The sequence below is a fragment of the Dicentrarchus labrax genome, unplaced genomic scaffold (assembly GCF_905237075.1).
Source record: "Dicentrarchus labrax unplaced genomic scaffold, dlabrax2021, whole genome shotgun sequence".
In the NCBI taxonomy this organism is placed as follows: domain Eukaryota; kingdom Metazoa; phylum Chordata; class Actinopteri; family Moronidae; genus Dicentrarchus; species Dicentrarchus labrax.
In genome coordinates this window covers 16,097,499-16,121,970 of record NW_026136720.1, presented here as the reverse complement: position 1 = coordinate 16,121,970, position 24,472 = coordinate 16,097,499, and the positions used below count along the sequence as shown (strand labels likewise).

Here is a 24,472-nt window from a genome sequence, read left to right as displayed (position 1 = left end):
GAGCCAGATCCCATGTGAAATGCCTCAGCACCAATGTTGAAGCCAAAGTAATTTTGTATGTGTGTCTGAAAACCTCTGGACATGCAGAGGTTCTTTTGGCTTTATCTGTAAAGCCATACAGTTAAACAAAAACAAAAAAAGGCTCCAAACTGGTGCTTTAATTGGACAGATGACAAAACAGGATTTAGGATAAGATTACTTTCTTCAATACTTCAATAAAAATTTGTCTCGGCCAATAACCGGATATGATCTCATTTGATTTCACCACATTAAAATGATGCACAAAAGGAACAATGAAGGAGGAGAAAGCCAATATTGTGAGCAATTACCAAAACCACTTTTGCTTATCTCTGCAGGCAGTTTGGAATTGGACAAGCTGCTTTTTTAATGTAATAAGTAACAGATGTCCAACTTTTTCTGACTCAAAACATGTCTGGGTAAGTTTTCCATGTATTTGCCACATCTAGAGCAACCCCCCACCTCACCCGTTATAATCCAGTCTATACTACGAGCTTTCAAAACACCCCCTTCAAATATTTGGCCGGCTCCTCGTGTGTATATATTTATTCTGTTGCTTTTGGCCTGAACCAAAGGTCTGTTGTGTTTCCAAGAAGCTTGAGACATAGCAGACAGTTGGATATTTTGCAAACTTAAAAAAACAAAACCATTTCATATCTCCTACTGTAACTCCACAGCTCATTATACTGAATCTGTAATCTCCTCCTGCTTTGTTCATATCTTCGCCATTTGGTGGCTGGTATCACTGCAGGTTTCATGTCGTGAAAATTAATGAGTTGTATTTTTTTCTTTGTTGAGTCGGCGCATACATTGTTTGTTTCAGGATTTTTTGCAAAGATTGTATGAGAGAAATCCTCAGTGGATATTAGCTTTTTGCATAGACTTCTGCAACATTCATCTGTGGCAATTTGATGAATGTTGCTGTAGTTACTTCTACAGGTGATTAGCACTTCAGGCACACAGTCGCTTGGTTTCAGCTCACAGGTCTGCTGTACGTGCATCTCCAAGACAAGCAGAAGGGAAGATAGCTTTTTGGGGGGAGTTTTAGCATTTAAACTCAAGTCACACGCAAATATTTGAAGAAGCAGAAGGGCAGAAGTGTTTCACCATAAATATCCCAGCTGTGGTCACTCCTGTGGTCCTGTTACAGTAGTGGAGAGCACTAAATGGGCTGTTTATTTATAACTGTTAGGTTGCAGTGGGCTGATGGGAGATACGCTTCCTCCCGCTAACACTGCAGTGCACGCTTGGGCGCATTACTCACAATTTCATCACTACCCCCAATTAATACTCAACACAGCATCAGCAGCATCTGCTCGAGCAAGACAGTTGTCATCGGTTCCCTAGAGTTGAGAGAATTTAAAGTGGTGTTTTTACTGTTCTGAACTTCTGCATGTGCTCCATGAGCAGGTTCATCGAGAGGCTTTTGTATTACAACTGTTTTCATAGTTTTATGTTTTTAAGTCTTAAATCAAAACCAATCATTTTAGATAGGCTTGACCTCATGGTGTTGCCAGTGTTTCTCTGACCACACAATTGTCTCAGATCTATCATGTTTTGTGGTGTAAACCTATTGACTTGTGTTTCTTCAGGGACCTAATCTTGGACCGTCTCCAAGCAGCTCAGTTTCCATCCTTTCCCCATCTTTCCTCTGTCTCCCATAAATCAATGTGATGTAATTGCATAAACTCCCTTTCCCACAGCTTGGGCCTACAGGCAGAGTATTCTCAGAGTGAAAGTGTTTCACTGTGGCCAGTTAACCTTAACTCACTGATTCCCACAGCTGTCCCTTCCCCTGTGAAAGTTTTATTTTGGCCTTTAAAAATCTAGTTTGCAGTTTCTTTCATTGGTAATGTTTGATGTTTCATGCATTGTTTCTCCAAGCAGTGGGGCTGTGGAAGTTATTTTTCTCACAGCTGGCACTGACTGTTTACATCTGGCTAATACACTCTAAGCTCAGCAGATTAAATCTCATTTCTCTGAGTGCTTTTTGTGTTGAGCCAAGCATGATTTCTCCTGACGTCTCCCCGCTTGTGGCTCCCACAGCCTATCGAAGGAATGTTTCTTAAAGCACTCCTGCATTTTCACGAGATTGTACCACTGAAAATGTCTGACCCTCTTTTTCCACATTTCGGTCCCTTCTGGCTTCCTCTTGGGACTCACTCACAGGCAGGATATCTCCCCAAAGGATGTCTCTCAAATCTTTGTCCTGGAAGTATCGAGCTCAGAGTGAACCTCTGTAGACAGGAGTGTATCTTCTTCTTACTCACATGGTTCAGCGTTCTTCTTTATCTGGATTTCATCTTCTGCTGCTCCAGTAATCCTCCTGCCGTCAGTCTCATTCTGCTCTGCTGAAGAACACAAGTGATAAAACCATTCCCCCCCCCCCGTGCAGAAACACATTTTTAGGCTATTTGGCCATTAGTGCGAGCATATTTGACAGTGTGAGAGACAAAAAGCATGAGTCATTTTCACTGCTCCCTCTCTGTGATGTTGTGATTTTGTCACAGCTTGTTACCTGCTATCACCACAGCCACCACATACGGGCTGATATAGACGAAGGATTCGCAGGGATTTGAGGTTCTTTGGCACATGTGCAGCTTTATGAGGAGGTCCCAGTGTGGAGGCCCTCTGGGCTGAGGAAATGATCCAGATGCAAAGCTTCTGGCTCCTGTAACCCAGTGGGACACCTGCCCTGCTGCTTCTGTACAGCCCCTTGCAAAATCCACAAAGACGCAGATCTCTCTGTTTGTAGCAACTTTGTAATGAAGTACTGTTTCATTCTGATTTTGTATGGAGCTTGAATGATACTTGTGTGTTGGCTTTCAGTCTTGAAATGGAGCACTGCTTTGTGCTTTTCAATGGAGCACAATTAGTGCTGGGCGATATACCAGATATACTGGTATACTGGTTTTAATTTCCTGTATGATATGAATTTTTCATATACCATCATAACGATGCATAGCTGAAACAACTGCTGTAACTGCAATAGGCAGCAACATTGTTTTTGCTGCTAAGAGTGCTACCCTCGGGGGAAAGCTGTGTTGCGTGTGTTGAGAAGGGAGTCCTATTAACTGCGTATCCTTCTTGCTAACGGTTATAACTTTATAACACAACAATTAACAACCCATAACTCTCTTTAACAAGGGAAAACACCAAGGCACACAACAGTTTGTGACTATATGTTTCATACTTGCATAAGAACATTAGAGAAATATATCTTTGAATACTTAAACACTACTTGATGACATTAAAACATTGTTATATTTTTATTTTTATTTATTATATTTTTTCAAACAGTCTTTGCATTCAAGCCTTTGCTTGTACTCTCAGATGTAAAGAAAGTCCATTGTTTTAGGCATTACTACAGTTTGTTTATAAAATCAAAGTTAATAATAGTGAAATTACAATATTTCTTACTATTCTGGGGACTCCCTCAAGGACCCCCACGGGGTCCATGGTTTCAGGACTAAGCAATAGCTACACTCACTTAGTGTATAGCATTTGTTGTGTAAAATAGCACTTCTGCTCTTCTTCCCTGAAGAGTAATGTTTTATTTCTTAAATGAGTATTGATTTGTAGGATGTTAGGTGGTCTTGGTGGCCCGCCTCTGCTATAAACACTGCAGGAAACTCTGAGGTAGTCTTCAAAGTAAGTAAAGTGCCTTTCATCCAGATTAAGCATCAGGTTGCTTCCTGTCTTTTCCTTCTGCATTTACATTGATATGGTTTTTGAGAGAGATTTTGGCTGTATTACTGCAACAATTAACATTGCCATGACACAGTTGTGAAATCCAAAATACCACCAGACCTTGGATATAAACTGGGCAGCAATCCTGCCATTTGCCTCCATGTTTGTTTATACTTTTGTATGCTAATGTGACCCACATGTTTGTGCTCATAAACAAAGGAAGTGCGTTGTTTCAGCCCAGCTTTTACAGTGTTGTGGTACCTAATCTGAACATTGAAAACAACAATTTTATGCCTCAAATATGCCAAATACAAATATTTGGCCTGGAATCAATCAATCAATCAATCAATCAATTAATCAATCACAAATATTCACCACTATTATCTGAATTTCAGAATGGTGTGTAAATAGACTATTTAGCTTTCTGGGCGTGCTCAGTGTAGTATACAGTGAAAACCATCAGCAATGGGAACCAGATCCACTGGGCCTCAGATTTTGGGCTGAACTGATGTTGTAACTACCAGAAAGAAATCCAAGTATCCCTCGGTTGTATTGTGTTCATTGGAATTTATATTTTATTCTAATCCTAGTCGTGTCAAAGTTTTTGGTCACGGAGCAAAATTCAGATTAACAAAAGTCACTGCTTTGGCATAGCTTTCAATGCATATGAGCAAAATAGCAATTTTTTGAGGAGTTTTGCATGTGGCGGAGTCAAAACTCGAAAGCCCTCCACTGGTTTTAATTATGAAAATAAGTTGCATCTGGTCCCGAAGAAGCAAAGAGTCTGTTTCAAATTCTTGTGTATCTTCTACATTGAGATGTTTACCACATTGTTTGTCAGCACACTAAACTGCTTTATGAGGCAGAAGGATCAAGGTGAGAGCATATTAAGGACAGACAGTCACAGTCACAGTTACTGGTAATATTAAAGGCATGGGACAGTTGTATTGTTAAAGTGGTCTTTGCCACAGAATCAAAACCTAATGCTCTATGGTACTTTTGAAAAATATAAATGAGGCCTAGAAATGGTTACCAGATGTGTTCGTAACACATGTTTAAGTGGTTGGCTTTACTTATAGGACAACAGTGGCCACATATTTCTACATTCAGTGTGTTCCTGTTGACCTATATTTTAGTACAAAATACTATGAATTGAAAGTCTTTCAGGTTAGCCATATACAAAAAATGAAATATACTAGTTATAATAGTAGCTGTAATTGTGTCTCACCATTTCTAGACATTTTCTAGACCAAATGATTATTCTAGTAATTGTCAAACTAATCTGGTGTGTTGTCTTTTGTTTTGTTTGAGGGAAAACATCCTGAGGGAGGCCTCTATGCAAACTTCCTCTTTGTGCAGGCAGCCTCGATCTTCATCTCAATTCCTTGGGTGCCCTGTGAGCTGTAAGATGCGTGATTCTCAAGCTTTACTGGGATTTAGGATTTAACTGGGATGGAAATGGTTATCATGCGGCTGTTCCTCAGCTAGCAGGGTCTATGGGTGGGGGAACAAACTGGCAAGATTTTAACAGCCCCAGCCCCTTCTGTGTATGTAGTAATGAACTCTTACCTTGGCTTGGAAGGCTGCGCTGCTGGTATCCTTGCTGTGTTTTTGTAACCCTCACTAAAAAAGCCTTGCTCTTAATTGTATCCCATGGGGGCCCAAGCTCTCAGTATTCACAGCCTTTCCTGTCCCTCGTAGTGATCCTCCCCCTCTTCCAACCTTAGCCCCATCATCCCAATTCGACAGGTCTTTCCTCTTTAATCGTTAGACTTCAAAGCGGTGTTGTGATGCCCCCCAGGCCCCTGGCTCCTCAGAGACAGGGGGCTAGCCTTTAGGGCCTGGGAAGTATGGTGAAAGTGTGGTGGTGTACAAGGCAGCTAGTTAAGTTAGACAGGCATCGGTTAAAGAAAATAACAAGTAGTACAGTTGCTGTTCTTTATCATGGTGTTACTGGAGAGAAGTTGGCGATGTGTAATTATAGAAGCAGGTTACAGATGTTTGAAAAGGTCTGTGTGAGATGCTTCTCAATGTTCTTTGATGAAGGCATCTTTGTAGAGGTGAAAGATACGGGCTGCAGCTTGAAGAACCTGCTACAAAGAGAAGAGGCCTGGCTAATGTTTGGCGTTGACTTGCCGAAGAGGTGGACACAGTGTCAGCTTTCATCAGCATCAAAATAGCACCCTTCAAACACAGTCCAGGGACTGCATTCTGCTCAGGTTTCCATTTAACCATAAACAGTTAACACTGAGAAAATATACTGTATAATGAGGTGAATCATTAGTTGGAATAATTGTATACTCCAAATTAGAGAATACATTGTTGCCCTATGCGTAAAACATGAGAAAACATGAGAGCACCCACTGTAGTGCAGAGAACAAAGAAAACAGTGGTTAACTGTGGCCAGAGAGGCGAGAGGAAGTGATTAATTGAGTGATGTCCTCTGATCAGAGTGGGGTTTGTTTCTCATAGTGGTGGTTAATCTTTATCTCTTGTGGTTGACTCACACTGTCGGATCAATAAATCCAGATGGGGGTGGGTGATAATTCTGCCTTAGTATTGTCCTCATTAAAATGGCCGTTCAGGAGAAATATGGCTGCTGGCCATTGCCCTCTTTCTCATTTATATAATATTATTAATAATACGCATGATTTATATGGGCTCAGAATTTGCTTGGAGATCACCATGGAGAGCTGACATCTAGAGCTGTAGATTTTTACTTTTACTGAGGGTGTTTAAAGGTTTGATTCAGGGTGTGAAAGGCCCCATAGGTCTTTATCTCTAAATTTGGAGTTGCCTCTACAGTTCAGAGGTTTGCTTTTGTCAACACTGGTGAGAAATTGAGGTCAGACCCAGCTGTAAGGTGTAGATGAAAGAATTGTCACTTCCTCCCTCGTTTTCCTGTCCATTTCCTGTCCCCAGAGGAAGTGTCACTGATCAAACTTCTTGCTGTTCTCTGACCTCTAACATCTCTGTCAAGGTTGCCTGCCTGATTGGCAGGATGAGGTGACTTATGGAGGCGAAGAGAAAACACATATGATGAGTCCCTAGCCGATAGCTCGTATTGTATAGGAAAGGTCGCTGTATGTTTGGTATGAACAAGTTTGTGTAATGTGTAATCAGATCAGGTTTTAAATCGGGAACACAGAGCACACTTTCTGACTGTCTCTCCTCATAGTGTTGCACTGTACACATGAAAAGTGTAACAGAAGTAGTTGTTTGAAGAGTGAACAACGAGAGCTTGAGAGAGTAGTTAAAAATCCTTCCTGCTTTCTCACCATTACACTAGAAGTCTACAGGGGTCCGTTCATAAAGCTACTCAAATCCCATGTGCATAAATTAATTTCTAAAAATGAGAGACCCAGTCCAAGGGGGACTCAAGCACAGTCAGACCCAACCGACTAAGATCAAAAATGCGGTCGACCTGAACATCCTAGAGTCCTATTTTCACCTCCTGCACCAACAACAGAACATCCCGCAGCCAACTGGGCAACAGAACATACAAATTTTCTAACAAATTTAATATCTGTGACTGATTTAATAAAAGTAATTTAATAGCATAAACCTTTTTCATAAGCTACTGATCTTAGTCATGCTATGATTAGGATGTACTTTTATAAATACTTGGAGTACATTATTCATACTGGATGTACTGTACAACTGAGTACTCATTCAACCCCACTATAAAGACCTCTACTCTGCACACCAACTGCTGTGTGAAGTGGATGTACAGTACTTGTCAAATACCATGGTTGGACACTGTTTGACAATCTGAGGACCCCTTTATTCCTCTTACACCTTTATGGCCACTACAGTTTCCTCTGCTATCTCCATAGTGAATTGGGGGAATAACCACCATACAACCTGTATGTAGATGTTCATGTTTTTAACGTGCTACTGTCTTACAGACAGCATAGATGTTGGTGATGCAATAATATTGTCAGAGCCTGAAATATCAGCAGAGGCTAATCAATTAGTGGCTGCCTTGATGTTTAAATTGCCCACGGTTCTCGTGAGCTTAAATGTCAATGACTAGTTGGTGAGAGACATTTTTTTTAAAGGAAAGCCATTGAGCGGATGTAGATGAAACCTTTTTTGTAGTGTTGAGTCGTTCCCCGCTTTGTTGGACCCTCAGTGGCCTGGCCTTTATAGTCTCCCTCGAGGGTTCGTCCTATTGTTGTGCTTTCTCAGCCGTCTGCGCTGATCTCTCTTCTCACCCCCATAACTGATTCAATGAGGCTCTGCGATCCTATTGGTGCTCTACTTTCCAGGGAAAGGGTTTCCATGGAAACCAAAAAATAATGCAGACCCTCACCACTGTTGCTCTTCACCAGCTAATAGCTCTCTAAACAGGGGTTCAGGAGAGAGTACCTCTGCAACAGGCTTCAGGACAAATTTTGACCACTCTGCTTCTCCGTACCAGATTACAGACATGAGCATGGCGATTATGTACCTATCTGCTGCTGTTCTAATAGACTGAATCAAAATGGGATGGGATTACAGTGTTGTATTGCTTGGGGATATATTTGCTAAGCCATATGGTGACTATTTCCTAGATGACTCCTTCAAACGTGCTCCATCCTTTGGCTTCCTATGCTTGTGTAGCCACTGTGGAGATGTTATTGATTCCCTGAGCATGTGCTTTGTAGTGTCTGAATCCAAGGCTCTGTGATAAGGGAGTGTATCATTCCAGTGCATCTCCCTACTTCTCAGACTTGTCCGTGTCTTCACTCAGGCTTTGATTGCCTTTTCTAGATGTAATCAGAGCCCTGTATTTGGAATGGGGGAGGGTGTGTTGCCGCCACTGTCAGTTGGGTTTTGCGTCCTGGTGAAACGGACGTCTGCTGACAATATGGTGTGTCAGTGGGATGATGTGGCTGGCTCTATCAACCAGAATACTCTTGGGATATTCTCCATCCCCAGCCCCTGTCAGAAAGAGAATACCCTGCCTGTATTTCACCATCTAATGTGGCAAGAGCTGCATACTATTCATGCCTCCGTAGGCAGCTCTCGCCATATTTGATGCTGTAGTTGTCAGTGCCAGTGCTTTGAAAACGGCTCCAAAGTATTGTCACTCAAAACTGTGCTCCTGACTATTTTTGCACATCGAGGCTGGAATACCAGCAGTTTAATTGGCTCTCATTGCTATATCGTTATTTTCAGCTGGGAGACACTTGTAGCAAAGCAGTTTAGAAACAGAAAGTTTAAAGCATTTATGGTCATTAGACACACTTGGTTGGAGACGTATCGTGCGTTGACAGTTCAAGCCAGCAACGTCTGGTAAAAAAGCAAGGTATTCCTCTTTCTTTGAATAATGCATGAGTTCAGATGCTCATCAAGGTCATGTCAGAAGCTGTATGAGACTGTGGTGTGTTGGGTCTTCTAATAACAGATAATTAACCAAGTGAGAAGGCACGTAGATACTAATACCTCAAGGCAGATATTAGAATTTTACCTGCCCAGAACACAGGGCTGGACTGCTACTATTGAAGACTATACATTATTTTATTCTTTCCTTGTTAATTTTCCCTTCCAGCTGAGAAGTGAAATATTCACACAGATAAAACACTCTTGCAGTCTTAAATTAGCCCACTGCTGGAAGCGAGTGCTTCATACATTATAAATGCAAACTCTGTCATTTTAAGTGTCCTAGAATTTTATTTTCTCTTTTTCAAGCTCACAGTCCTATTTTGCTTAAATGAATTACACATACGAAGACAAATGTGCCAATTTTCTGCCTTCTTGACAGTGCCTCTGTTTTTTCATGTCATTGTCTCAGTCTTGACCTATGCTTCTTCCCTTGTGCTTCTGTCCAACAGCCCATGAAAACAGGAGAGGAGAGAAATCTGAGAGAAGTCATCAGCTTCACCTGAACAAAGAAGAAGCACAAGCAGATACACATGGTATGATATTATTTAATCTATAATCAAGGTCCACAAAGTTTTTTTTCTAACTTTTTTGTGTTAAAAATCTATTTTTAATGAATATGTATTTGCGCTGTGTTTGACTTAGTATTTATTCATTTTTGATTTGTCAAATAAATAAATCAGTCAAGCACACATGGTCTTGAAGAAAACCCACAGCTTTCCTTTTTTTACTTCAGTACATGTTGCCTGAATTTCTGCTCTAAGTTTTCCCTCAGCCTCTGTAATGAGGGGGTGTTGCTATGAATGATTTCCACCAAATCCAGCAGTGATTCCACTCCAACAGACACATGTTAAATCAGTCAGAGAAACAGCAGAAAGAGCTTGCTGACAGACTCTTTTCAGTGAGATGCTGACAGCACAGGCAGGAAGCCATTGTTACCGTCAACAGGAGGCACGGTGCTGGCGAGAGCCGGTGCGTGAAGCTGGTCCTGCGAACAGGCAGACAAGTGCTTTTGTCCCTTTACCATCACAGCAGGCCAGCACTGGTCTTTGTTAGCCTCTGATTTGCATTGGCATTTGTAACATTAGTATTCCAGGCACGGCTCGGGAGCAGACATGTATAGATTGAAAGGTTAAAGGGGAGTTTAGACCCAGACACATCAGCTGTAATCAGTCATAGCACATAACCATGAAAGCAGCCAACCAGACAAATAAATGTGTGTGTAACATTTACAAGTGACATGTGAGATTATAGCCAGATTCTTGAGCAATTTCTAATTTTATTTTAAGAGGTGACAAAGTACAGTTCTAGTTTATTAAAAATGTGAGTTTTGGACATCATTTCTATTGCTACTATGTGGTTAATACATAATAATGAAGTGGTTTAGATAATAGGGATAAACTGTTGGCTTTTTGACTCCTCACAGGGAAGTTTGTTGTTTGTCTAGTTGTGGTGATGTCATGATGCTTCCTGATCCCAGGAATCACTTGAAAAAAGTAATACCATGTCATCTAATCAGTACAGATTATTACGATTGAAAGTTAATTCTTGACCTTGGAAACTGTAGCTGACAAAACAGTCTCACCACAAAGTCAATCTAGTAGCTGTTCCTAAGCTAGGAATGAATTATCTAGGTGGGCATTAAAAGTTGAGATTGAAGTTCATTCTTTCCCTTAGAAACATTAGTTGACAAAACAATCCCATCAGAAGAAAATGGAAATTTTAACATCCATTAAAAACTGTGGAGAATCCATCTGCTGAGAAAGATGTGACATGATTAAAAGCTCCTGAACTACGTGGACCTTGTGATGAGATTGTCTTGTCAAATGTAATTGAAAATAAGGTAATAAAGCAAAATGGTCCTTTAAGCAATCATGAGCTCAAGATGATGAGTCTCATAGTCACAGACTTAAATTAATAACCACACACAGTGCTTGGTGCTTCTGTAGCAGCAAAAGGCACAATAAAAGCTTCAAGACTATTTTCTGTTACACTGTTCATGCAAAGACATTAACACACTTTTTAGTTATTTCTATGAAGTTGTTATTTGCAATGGGGCTTCCAATATATCTGGGTATCTCTTTCATCTGAGGCGCCTACAAAAACACAAACATTCACACGATTTATCCTCAAGGCTTTGTTTTAATCTTTGCATTTCTCTTGAAACCACAGCCTGTACCAAAAATTAGGTTACTCTGTTCCTTATGCTGGTTTTCTTTCTTTGAACTTTAGTTGAGTGGATGAAGGTTCAGATGTGAGTGTGTGTGCTACACACTGTCTCATCAGTAAGTGGTAAAACAGCTTCTAGGCCTTCCTTACGGGGAAACTAGCTGCATTCAACTGACATATGGCCTTGCAACAGGGTGTGAGTGATCGCTCATTAGACAAATGGCTGGCCAAGCTGTCCTCCTGTTGTAAAGTGCTCGGCTCTGCTCCCCTTTGTTTTCTAACAGGAACTAGTGCTAAGTGGAGATGCCAAACACAGCTCTGCAGACAAAGGCCACTCTCACCCCATATCCGGGTTGCCGTGGAGACCAGTGTCCTTATTGGAGAGCTGGAAAGATTCCAAAATATGCCAGAAGCAACCCCAAAATCATTTTATAAAACGGTGTATTTGTGCCATAAGAAAGTCACAACTTTGATTTCTTTTTTTCTCCTTCTTTTTTTTGGGTCAGAATTTGGTGAAGTAAAAGCACCGCTGTGAGTTCCTGTACAGTTTGTTCTCCCTGCACATGTTTACACTCCTAAGTGTCCTTCTGTGTTTAGTCCTCTAAGGCTGAAAGGGTTGTCCTTAAATCTCCCATTGTCTATTTGTGCCGAGGCCATCTGTGATCTAAGTCATTTTTATATTAAGATTTGACGAAGACAACAACCTTGATGTAAACGGTATTTTTTAAAAGTTCCAGAAAGAACATCACCAACATTTTAATTGTTCCTTGCCTGAGGGTTACGCACTGGACAAATAGAGTTGGTGAGGTTATTGATTTAGATTTTTCTAACTTTTTGTCAAGTAAGCAACTGATATTGATTTTACTCCTCGTGACACACATGTAATAAGAGGATTTTGGCTATGACTGTGGGAATTTGTAGAAAAGCCCACTAAATAAAAAGAAAGAATAAAGCAAAAGGTAGAAGTCAGATTGCAGGAAAAGTCCCCCTGTTGTCGCCACAGCAATTATTTGAGCATTTAGTTTTGAATTGAGTTATAACTCACTTTTGTGGAAAGCCCCAATGGCAATGTGTCATCCTCCAAAGCACCCTGTGGGAAAAGCCCAAGTTGAGTCCTAACAGGCGGTGGTGCAGAAGTGTTTATGTGTTCATTGTGTGCTGCTACGACATACCCCCACTATGAGACAACCAGTGGGCTACGAGCTGGAACTCCAGGGGATCAATGCATCATTGACCATGAGCCTGGGCCTGATATTGATCCAGCCCCGCGTAGCCAGTTTGTATCTTCACTCAGCCAGATAGAGGTGCCGACACAATTAAGTGAGAATCTCTGCTTTGAGAGATCACACACACACACACACACACACACACACACACACTGTGTAAGTGTTCAATAGAGGCTAAAATCTGCTCATCTCAATCACATGTCCTCTGCTCGAGTTTACCAAAAGCTATCATTGCCCTTCTTCCTTCTAATCTGTCTTACCTAAGGAGCTGGAGAATTGATTTCACTGTAGGAGTATGAGCAACTGTTAGCATTGGTCTAACAGCTGGATGTGTGCCCGGTTGGGATGTCAAGAATGTAGCCCCCAGTGCTGTTGACAACACATGGCTAGTCTGTTTCTGACTGTGCATTTGTTCATTCTGGGAGTCTTCTCTAGTTAATCAGCCTGTTGTTCAGGAGTGTGTCAGCTGCCTGGTCAGAGGACTTCTGCCCTCGGGGATTCACACAATCTCAAACTGAATGGGTCAGGAGAGCGCCACTCACAGGCTCCGATAAGAACTGCTTTAGATTCACAGCACGTATAAGAACAATGGACTGAGATGATAAATGGCTTTGCAAGGCAGAGCAAAGTCATCAGAGACTCCCCACTTTTTTTGTGGTGAACTAGCAATGCCTGTAACGTGCAGAAGCTGATAATGTTCACCAAACCTACATATGTACTGGGACTGAAACTCATTAGCTAAGCTTGCCTGCGGGTAGAGTATTTGTATATTTCCACCTGAGCATCTAACCAACATTAGGACCTTTGCTGCAAGCCTAGCAGTTTCTTGAACTGCCTAACCCGGCTGAGTTTCTACGCTCTCTGCTCTCTGTCTGCTACACCCACACACACTGTGTGCTGGGTTGCCTTTGAGCTACTTTAGTACACTTTCTCTCTGTGGTTGTTCCCTGTTGTCTGCAAGCTGTATGCCCTCTAAAGCAACATACAGTGCTATAGCTGCTTAGCATTCAGTACACTTCAAAGCTCCTCAGTGTGACAGCACAGCCCAGGGCTCATTCTCTCCTAATTGGAGGTTCATTAAGGGACATGGTGCGCCTCAGGGGAGCTCTGCTCACTGCCAGAGGAGCCTGTCTTTATTCGGATTTTGGGGTGTTTACTTGCTGTGGCTGATTTAGGAAGTCATGGAGAAATATGAAAATGGGTTTTTAATTGAGATAAAGGCTGATGTGGCATGTGTGTGGTCCCTTAGTGTCATTATCAGAGGGTATTAGAGCACTCCGGAGAGAGCTTTAAAGTGGCATGCAGTAGATGGAAAAACACACCTGCTCCAGCTGCGTCAGGGAGCCAGAGGACGAAATGTGCCGTCCCCAGGGTTCAACTACAGGTGATCATTTAGAGGGTCAATGACATTTAAAGGGGTCAAGCTCCGACCCTTATAATCTCAACAGGGTTTCAGTATTAATGATCATTTGATATGCAGGTTCATGCTCAAGATGAAGTGAACTGGCTGGTTATCAAGGCGGGTGGTGGGTGGCGACAGTTTGGCGATGAGCAGACACAGTGTCCTTGTCATGCTGATCTATTTGTCCGGGGCGGTGGCCAGTGGAGCAGGGGAATATGGACTCACTTCATTAATTGTTCCGAAAGTGTCATCTTCAAGGAGAACCACCCAAGGGTGTGCTATTTATATGTGGAGCACTATCAATGCGGGAAGATGTCTTCCTTATCTTTTAATTACAGTGAGTTGACATGACCATCATGGTTGATTGTGTAGATGCTGGTCAAACAGACCTGTTTTTTTGAGTGAAAAAAAATGCCTGTAGCAATGTTTCACAATTCCTCATCCTCATACTGAGAAGAATTTAGGTCACATTGGTTTGCCCTCATTACAGAGCTCTGGCTTCTGTCGGTACTGTGAAGTTGATTTAGGATCAGTTCTCATTAATCCACTATCAAACTCAACCATGCTGGGCTCCACAGCCCAAACTAGCTGTAGTCTTTGCCAAGAGTGAACAATAGGATCTTAATGCCGTGTGGCATTTCATGATGTCAGTAACGGGAGATGCTGCAGACGTGCAGTTGGCATTTACTGGATACCTCTGGGCAAAGACTGCCACTCAGATTGTCAGATTGAGGACATACATACAGTATTTCAAGCTCACAAACACATTGTCTGCAACTCATTCAGTGGAGTATTCCTTACTGCGTGTGTGCCATGTTTGTTAATAATGGCTGTTTCTTTTTTGCTAGTGCATACAAACACAATGCCACGCAACAACGCAATGCTAGCTTAACAAAACAGCACACCTGAAGAAGATCTGGCTCTAATCTAGCAGTAATTTGTCAATGTTGTTGTAAGGCTGCAGCTCCTGGGGTGTGAACCATGTTTCCCTTGTCTACATAATGTACTCTGCAGAATATTCAGAGAGACTTAGTGGTCTGATCTCTATGGCTAGGCTGTGATCGATGAGGTCCTGCAATCCCATGGGAGTCATGGGAAAGACCAGTTTGTTTACTCTGCACTTTCTCTGGGTCTCTGTGGCAATTTGATTTATACTATGCTGGTTTGCACCATAGGCTTGTTATTTGGAGCCTGGCTCGGCCCGTATAGCCCTCTTCATTCTTAAGCATCCAATGCATTTTAATGCAGAAAAGAAAATTGGCTTCAGATCTGACAGTTGGTTTGACCCTGAGATGGAAGCGAAGAGCAAAAGGGTGAAGCTGGAAGAGAAATCAGACATTTTGTTTGGAGAATGAGATGTGAGCTGAGCCCTGAGAGTTTTTCCAGCCGACCCCTTCCTCCCCCTCCTCTTTCCGCCTCTTCATCCCCTGCTCCAATAAATAAAGTTTGCACTCTTTATAGGGGCCCAGGACTAACAGTGGAGAGCGGGAGGGATGAGAACAGGCCTTTCTAATGCTTTTTTTTTTTTCAGAGAGACTGTAATGTATGCAAATCTCAATTAAGACCTCCTGTGCCCTCATTAGGCCTTCCAGTGGGTCTTAGGAAAGGGAGGGGTTAATTAAAACCTATCTCAGGCAATGAGGCTGTTGGTTGCTCTCAGAGTACCACTAGGAGGGTGATCAATACCTAAGCATATCATTATGATTTAGAGGAGCTGTTTAACCATAGCTCTAAATCAATTTCCTAGGGTCTGGGGAGGAAAGGAGAGGAAAAATAATAAGCCTTCAGGCTGGTGAAGGGAGGAAATGTTCTCATTCTATGTTAACTTGCACTCACAGCAGACAAAGACTGCCTTCACATCTTTAGTATTGTTCAATTTCTTTTTCACGTCAACTTACACAAGCCTACAATGAGACAAAAAAATCTCTCTGGAGCTCACAGTTTAGAAAGTGGAAGCAGAGGGAAAGGGAGACAAGTACAAGCACAAAACAATAGAAGAAAAACAGACTAGAAAACGATATGGGTTATGACTTTCATATTTGCACACATTGTCACACTTCTGTGTTGAATAATTGCAGCAACCAGTTGAGCAGTTCTTGTTTGAGAGTGTGGTTTGGGGGGAGATTATGGTTTATTTCACCTGAAAATGTGAATTTCCTAGTCAAAGGGGTGAAAGGGTCAAGGCTGAATCACATTTGAGGGACAGCAAAACCCCTTCAAAGACGGACAGGAATCAAAGCCGGTGTTGATCATAAACCCAAGCTTCACCGCTGCCTCAGAGAAGCAGAGAGATCACCCAGAGGAGTCTTGACTGCACATCAGGCATCGGAAAAGACTGTGTGTAGATTATGAGATTACATCTGACAGACGTGCTGCAAAGTACAGGCAAAGAAAGTGAAAAGAACACATTTTAACTTCTTTTTTATTTTCAGTTAGTGACAATGTGTAGCTGCCTAGTTGTGTAAACCTATTTACAATTCCTCAGAGAAAACGCTTTTTAATCCGCTTGTTACCCAGACTCAATCCTGGCTATCACTATGGGAGAGCAAATTAATAATCACAACTACAAAGCAAAGAGTTTTGGTTCGTTTCTGCCAAATAATTAATTTTCTTCTTTGACTGAGACTGCAATTATAGCTGCCCCACTGATTGTTTCCATTTCAGTTTTTGCAGCATATGTAGAGATGATTCCTTAAACAATCCCAACACTCCCTGAGGGGAAGTCTTGTTCATTTGCAGATTCGCAGGTTACAAAAATGCTTCAAGGAAAGGCTTTGTGCTGCATCAGGTATATGTAGGTATACGGGGTCACGGACACTGAGACACCCATGTTGTCTCCTAATGCAGGAGAGGCATTCTTCATTAATCAGGAGTGCTTCCAGGAGGGGCCCTCATCAGGGAAAGTGTGTTTATGTCAGATAGAAGGTTGGCTGATGTGAGCACAGGGCTCCAGCCTCTCATTACATTAAGAAGGAGAACCTCTACAGTAAAGGCCATACGTTGTCAGTTAATGCGCATGGAGCCCCAACCGGGACTCCTATCCTTAAAATGCAAGAGATAGACAACCCCTTGAGTCACACTGAACCCAGGGAACCCATCTGTCCAGAGATAGGAAGTGCTGATAGGGAATCAGGCCATCTGACTGTGAAAGAGCGTTTTAAAATTACATAAGTTGTCAGGGAGTGTGGTGAGATGAGTTGTGTCAGCTTGGGTTGACACTATGTAGCCCAAACTTGTAGTTACTTAGGGATTGCTGAGAAACTATGGATGGTACAGCCTGAGGGAATAATACAAGGATTTTCAGCTGAAATTGGACCAAATGAACTGACAGGCCTGTGTGTGTGTGTGTGTGTGTGTGTGTGTGTGTGTGTGTGTGTGTGTGTGTGTGTGTGTGTGTGTGTGTGTGTGTGTGTGTGTGTGTGTGTGTGTGTGTGTGTGTGTGTGTGTGTGTGTGTGTGTGTGTGTGTGTTTATTGTATGTTTGAGTGGCAGAACTCATTAAAAATGTGAGCAGGTTTTTGCAGAGTATTCTTTTCTTGGCAGCTTTGTCTGACTGCCGATCCAAAATGCAGGAGAATGGGAATACTGTGAGCATTTGGCAGGATTTGTGAAGTGGCACCTTTTTCAATGTTGTGTTTTATGTTGTTTTCTCTCAGGGGCAGGGAGAGGCTTCAGCGCGAGGGACAACCATGGAGGGGGACTGTCTCAGCTGCATCAAGTACCTCATGTTTGTCTTCAATTTCCTCATCTTTGTAAGTATCTTTTATCTCTTTCTCAAATACACTTAATCTGACTGTCTCTGAAGTTAGTGTCAATCTAATGATTCAAGATGGGCTTCTGGCTGCCCCCTGCCCGACTGACTAATGGAGCCACATTTGCATTTCATTAGATGGAGGCAATCTTGATTCTATCAAATTCTCTTTTGATTAGATTTTAGTGTGCTGACACACATCTGAGGCACACTGTGCCATGAAGACTTTGTGACTGGCACCTGAGTTTATCAGTCTTGATCAGACAATCAAAGGTAATCCTGTTAGTCTGAGCCTGTAAAGGGGGGGAGGGTCAGTGTAAGAAGGTTTGTCTCTTTTCCTGCTTTATTAAGCGCAACCAAACCGTTTATAGACTCCACTCAGACGTGGTTGTTCAAGGCTGCGGTAATAATGCAACCAGCAGAGCAAAGAATGAACTTGGATTTTAGCATCACTCAATAACAACTACTGTTTTATGCCGCCATCCCTTTGTTTCTTTCCATGGCCGTGTCACACTCTACAACACAACGGCATTTTTCAAGCCCAATGAGCTCTCGAAATGGCTACCCCCTCTCCTCATACCACCACCTCAGCTTCCGTGATGAAGTGGCGTTCATTTGCAGAAGCCGAGGTCTCTCCTTATGACAGGAAGAAGGGGATTGTGGCAGATGTGTATAAGGCTCAGATCTCTTCCCCCCACTACCTCAATTCCTTCTTTCCTTAATCACATGAGTCACCCCAACGTGGCTTCAGATAGGGTTTTAGTGAAAGGGAGGATGGGAGAGGATGGAGGCTGCAGTGCTGTGCATTTCTATAGCAGGTTGGGGGGTTAGTTGAAGCAGATATCAACACCCACCCACCCACCCACCCCCCCACTAAGGCATTATGGCTCTGTAGATATCCAGTCGTTTATCTGCCCTCAACTCTCACCCCAACTTTTCAGAGATTTTCATTACCAGCATGTTTTCCTGGGGAAAAAAAAGCTCACATTTATTTTCCATTATATGACATCTTGTTGAATGTTTTGTGTGCCGCTGGGGATATGGAGCTATCCTCTGATTTCACATTAATTTTTAAAATGCAGCCAATTTCTGTTTTGTCTAACTAGTGTCTTCTTTCCTTTTTCTCCATCAGCTAGGAGGCTCTTTCCTCCTGGGAGTGGGAGTGTGGGTACTGGTGGACCCCACTGGGTTCAGGGAAATTGTAGCAGCCAACCCCCTGCTATTTACCGGTGTATACATCATCCTGGGCATGGGAGGCATGCTCTTCCTTCTGGGCTTCCTGGGCTGCTGTGGAGCCATCCGCGAAAACAAGTGTCTGCTCCTCTTTGTGAGTCAGCTGACAAATCTAAAATGTAGTTCTGTTAGTGATCTTGTTTGTGCACATATGTGTCGATTATTCTGTCTGTCAGTTTTTGGACTGTCAAGCTTGAAAAAGAAAGCCAAAAGAGCAAAATGCCCTTCTATTTGCCTTCGTGCCTCGAGCCTCATGCATAGTTAATGCTGAGTGAAGCGGGCACAGCCAGAATGTGATTTTCAGTGACTGACGTGCACTTTTTCTGACACTCTTCCACCTTATTCTACTCTCTCTCACTCTTTGCCTTTTTGTTTTGTCTCATTGCAGTTCTTTATGCTCATCCTCCTCATCTTCTTAGCAGAGCTGGCTGCTGCCATCCTGGCCTTCATATTCCGGGAGCACGTAAGTTGCTGCAGTAGTAGGGCTGGGTGTCAAATTTCAATACCAAAATGTGTTCATAGCATAGTATCAAAGTAATATTTATTTTTATGTTTATGATGTAAATAACAATTTTGTTATCCCATTATTTAGGTGTAAGAGCACTCCCAATCTTGTCAGACTCACGGTGAACAATAAAATAAATTTAAAAAAGATCAAAATCAATGCAGCAGAGCCAGAGATATCGCCTTTTTTATTCCACACATTCTTCCTCCTTGTTACCCAGTGTAACTCTGTCTGCTGGCAGTTCGGTCAAATATTTGGCCTACTATGCTAATAGCAGCTAGTGTAGCTCCGTAGCCTTTAGCCTTAAGCAGAAATGAGGAGTGAGCTACACTGGTCTGGTAAAAACTCCACAACCTCAGAATTTTTTTATTTTCAAACTTTTTCAGCACCAACTGACTTTTTCAAAGTTAAGTAACATTTATCAGACTTCACGCAGTTACCTCTGGGGCCACAAAAAGGCTTTATACAACTTTTTTCACATTTGCCGTTGTACTCCACAAACCTGTAAACAGACTTTGATGTGTGAAATTGATGCAGTTCCCTGTTAAAAAGATACCCCGCCCTTGTGTCCAGCGATCTTCTCTGATGTGAAAGAAACAGATAATAACCCTGTGGTGACACTAACCTGTGCTCTTTTGCTGGCTGTTTTAGCTGACCAGAGAGTACTTCACCAAGGAGCTGAAGAGGCATTATCAGGGCTACAACAACACTGACGTCTTCACTTCCACATGGAATGCCATCATGACTACAGTAAGGCCACAACACACATGGCAAAGAGCTTATATACTATAGCTGTTACCAACTCACTGCTTCCAGCAACTGTCTGTGGAAACAGGAAGGTTTGCAGCCTGGCGTCAGGGGCTATATTTTATAGATAAAATCCTAGACATTTAGGTCAATATTCATGCTGGATTGGTGCACACACACAGTGGACCACAGGCCAGTGCACAAATAGGCACTCAGCAATAAAGGCCTCTTCTCTTATTCTCTCCTTTCCTCCCATCAGTTTGACTGCTGTGGGGTGAACAGCCCAGAGGATTTTAAGGACAGCCTGTTCAGGCTGATCAACCAAAATCATATGGTGCCAGAAGCCTGCTGCCAGCGTGCCAGTCAGACCGGGGAGTTGGCCTATATCAGCCAGGAGCAGTGCTTATCAGGCAATATGATGTTCCGCAATAACAAGGTAACTTCTGACATCTACTATGACATCCTCTCTCTCCTTCTCTCTTTCTCCCTCCTTCCATCCACCTCAAGCCTTAATTAGAGCAGGAGACAGTTGAGGGGTGACATGCAGGGTCTTCTCCATGGCTGATTAGGGCTTTTCCATATTTTGGGTGCCATCTTACTATGTGTTATAGTGTGGAGACCCCAGTGTATGTATGCATCTGAGCTTATGTGTGTGTGTGTGTGTGTGTGTGTGTTGTGTGTGTGTGTTTGCCTGTGTGTGCATACAATGGTAAATTGGATTTTTTGTGGAGCATACATGTGTGCAAAAATAGAGGATAATAAGTATATGAATGTGTGTAGGGGAGGTGCGCTTCACAGTTACGCACATGCACACCCACATCCCTGCTTCGGAGTGTAAAGAAAGCCTTGAAGTGAAATGTAATTACAGTGAAAGCTGATAGGAAGAGGTTTTTACTGCACTCTCCACCTGTTGTTTTTCAAGCCACTAGAACAGTGCAAGGTGTCCACATTGTGTGTCTCTCTGTTCATTCACACAAAGAGCCCTCATTAAAAGGCAGTGAGGCTGGAGGCCCAGCTTCCCACTCATTCAGCCAGGCCTTTGTTCAAAGCCTCACTCAATTAAAGCTGTGATGTTACTTTAATTGTCTTTGTAAATCTGCAAGTTTATAGGCTATTGATTCTCTGCTGAGCATCACGTCTTTGTGTTTCCGCAGGGCTGTTACTCTGCAGTAGTTGACTACTTTGAACTGTACATCTATGTGGCTGGAGCACTGGCCATTGTGGTGCTGACCATTGAGGTAAGAATGGTTTTCATTTTAGTGAAATGATCACATATGCAGCATTTCCTTTGTCTCTCCAGTGGTCTGAATATTCATTTCAGAAATGGGGAATTCTGCATTAAGCCTGAATGTGTGGTGTTATTTGAAGCTCTCTGTATGGCAAGATCTCCATCTAGTGGTGAGACTTGGTGCTACAGGAACATAGATTGGTTACACGCATTTCTGTACTGAATTCACTTTTTCAAAAGGTCACTTTCAATCAGATGTTCAGCACAACAGATACAATGGCTAAAAGACAGTAACAACCAATAACATTACAATATTTATCACTGTTGTCTATGAAGTAGCTTTTATTTATTTTAAGTTTTTACAATTCTGCATAAACCAAAATTTTATTGTAATTAAATGAATGGCACCTCTTTACTGCATGATTTGTGCAGTACTGTATGTGTTACAGAAACTAATGTTTCCGAGGTAATTCCAGTAATGCAATACAAAACAATATACTGTATAATACATGTATCATTATCAATACTTTTAAGTTAAGTTATAAAGCAGTGCTTGTCAGCCATCTTCTGCATTTGGTCATAGGTTCTCATCCATATTTCCTACTTATTTGCTCTCTTGCCCACTTTCCTCACCTGACAGTCTTTATTCCTGGATTACCTTTATTATAATGAGGCTTTCAGTATTGTATGGCCCAGTTAGTGGTTTATGCTTTTCATTTTTCTATTTATTTATATATTTATTAGGATTCTTGTTGATGTAGATTTGGCAGAATACAGCAAATTGCAGTCTAATTTACAGTAATTAGTTTTCTATTTAACCTGTGCAAAATTGGCTTTCAATACAAAGTGTTTTGGTGGTGTTTGAGTCTAAGTGAAAAAACAATGAAGAATGTGATTATTTAATGCATTTTAGTGATGCATAATCTAGTTTAGTCCACACTGACTGCTGCTGTGTTAAGAATTTTGGGAACCCAAAATTGAGAAATGCATGTAACTAATTGTAAAAAACAAACAAAAACTAAATAAATGAAGGTTGTACACTGCTGTTCTAGATTCATGTTTGTCATAATTTTATAAAGCAAGTTTTTTTTTATATGTGTTACTAATTTCCTCTTCCTTTGTTTCCTCAGCTCTTTGCCATGGTCTTTGCAATGTGTCTCTTCAGGGGAATCCAGTAGAGCTGCTCCATCTGAACTTCTTTTTCTAAAAAGGGAATTCAGGAGAAAAGAACAAAATGGACACTTGTAAATTTGTTGATCTCTTTTTCTATTGGCTAATTGGTAGAAAAACAAACTCTCAAACTCTTGTACTTCACAGCTGGACTTTTGAGGTACTGGGTGGCAAAAAAACAAACATAAACACACACACACACACACACACACACACACACACACACACACACACACACACACATATAAACCATAGAAAAAATGGGAGATCAGAGACAAAACCGATGTAAAAGATTTGTGTGTAAAGTGGAAACAGTTGTTTTTTGGACCAGGTCTAGCACAGACTGGGTGTAAAGTGGACCAGGCATGAGGACCAGGTGAAGCCTGAGCAGAAGGCACTGCACTGACTTTTGGATGAAGAATATTTATATTAAGTAAAGTTGGCTTAACTGTAAAAAAAAGAAAAAAAGAAAAAGAAGAAAAAAGAAGAAAAAAAAGAAAGTGTTTCATGTACACTTTGGCTGTTACCCTCTTCCCTTTCATACTGTAAACTGTAACACACTCCTTCCCACCATATGACTTTTTTACAGCCACTCTTCTCTAACGCTGTATTATATAAGCTCTGTGTGTCTGTGTCTGTGTGTGGGTGTGCGTGCGTGCGTGCGTGCGTGCGTGCGTGTGTGTGTGTGTACATACTTGATGCTCTTTTTGAATGTGTATGAACTAGTTTGTGACCATGTGAGCTCTTCATGACCCCTCTCCCCCAAGCTCGAAAGCCAACCTCTGATTCTTTTTCTATTTGTATGGTGATGTTTATTGCAGTAGTGGTATGTGTATGTGGTTTTAGGTGGTGAAATGTATGTGTATGCATTTGTATTAGATTCTTGAAAAGTCAATGACATAAATGGCATTCTAAATGACTGTCCTTGTGTTTTTTGGTTTGTTTTTTGCTTTTTCTTGCATAATTTCAAATCATATAAATAAATAAATAAATCATAAATAAACAGAATTAACCCCATGTGTAGGGTTCTGTAAATAATCACAATGGAAATACATATATATAAAACATATGGTACATGGAGGCTTATCCAGCCTGTTCATCTGAGAACAACTTCATTTTTTATTCATTATTTTCAGAGAAACAAAAGCCTTTTTGAACTTTTGTGGGGGGAAAAACAGCTCCAACAGCTCTTTTTTTCAGTCTCCATAATAAAATCAATTTTCTAGAAAACTGCAAGCATGATATTTGTCAGCATAGACAGTTATACATTTTCTGCCACCGCCTTATGGCACTGGTGATTGGTCTCTCAATAACAAATCATTCATCTCTGCTATACTTTATGAACATTTGAAGTATTGAAACATAAAAGATGGATGTTTCATTTATTGATGAGCCAAAGCATAATAAAATGTGCTTAGGGACCTCATAATGGCTCTTGGTGTTATTGTGAAAATGAACTCAATTTCACCTCGAATGCATTAGCGTATTGATCTATTTTCCAACAAGAAAATCCACAATGAGTATGAACAACATAGAATAATAATACACTTTATTTATATAGCAGCTTTTGTAACAATGTTACAAAGTGCTTTACAAGAAATAAAAACCATCATAAGATAAAATGAGAATAGGACCAAAGGACATGTGCAGCAATGGAGGTAAAATCAACATCAACCATTTCCAAAAGCTTTTACAAAGAGAAAAGTTTTAAAAAGAGATCGAAGCAAGGGACATAGTGTGTCTGAGTTTAGTTGGCAGATTGTTGCACTGTGTAGGGGATCTAATAGGAAAACGCTTGGTCACCCTTTGTCACAACCTCTGTGACCTGGGAATAACAAGCAGGGCTCCATTTGCAGATCTCACTAGTCAAGAGGAAAAGTCAATAATGTAGAAATGTATTTGGGAGAAAGTCTGTTGGAGGCCTTTAAGGTGAGAAATCAATATGAAATCTAACAGGAAGTACAGGG

The 24,472-nt window shown here is 41.5% G+C and overlaps 1 protein-coding gene across 1 annotated transcript in view; it reads left to right on the top strand.

Annotated features, from left to right (window-relative positions):
• Positions 1-23,425, top strand: part of tspan18b (tetraspanin 18b) — a 31,942-nt gene extending 8,517 nt beyond the window's left edge. The window contains exons 2-9 of the mRNA XM_051382453.1: positions 9,528-9,611; positions 17,528-17,623; positions 18,755-18,949; positions 19,244-19,318; positions 20,012-20,110; positions 20,367-20,543; positions 21,262-21,345; positions 22,466-23,425. Coding sequence (XP_051238413.1) covers positions 9,609-9,611; positions 17,528-17,623; positions 18,755-18,949; positions 19,244-19,318; positions 20,012-20,110; positions 20,367-20,543; positions 21,262-21,345; positions 22,466-22,513 — 777 coding nt within the window. The 5' untranslated portion in view covers positions 9,528-9,608 and the 3' untranslated portion in view covers positions 22,514-23,425. The remainder of the gene's footprint in view (positions 1-9,527; positions 9,612-17,527; positions 17,624-18,754; positions 18,950-19,243; positions 19,319-20,011; positions 20,111-20,366; positions 20,544-21,261; positions 21,346-22,465) is intronic.
• Positions 23,426-24,472: the final 1,047 nt, after the last annotated feature.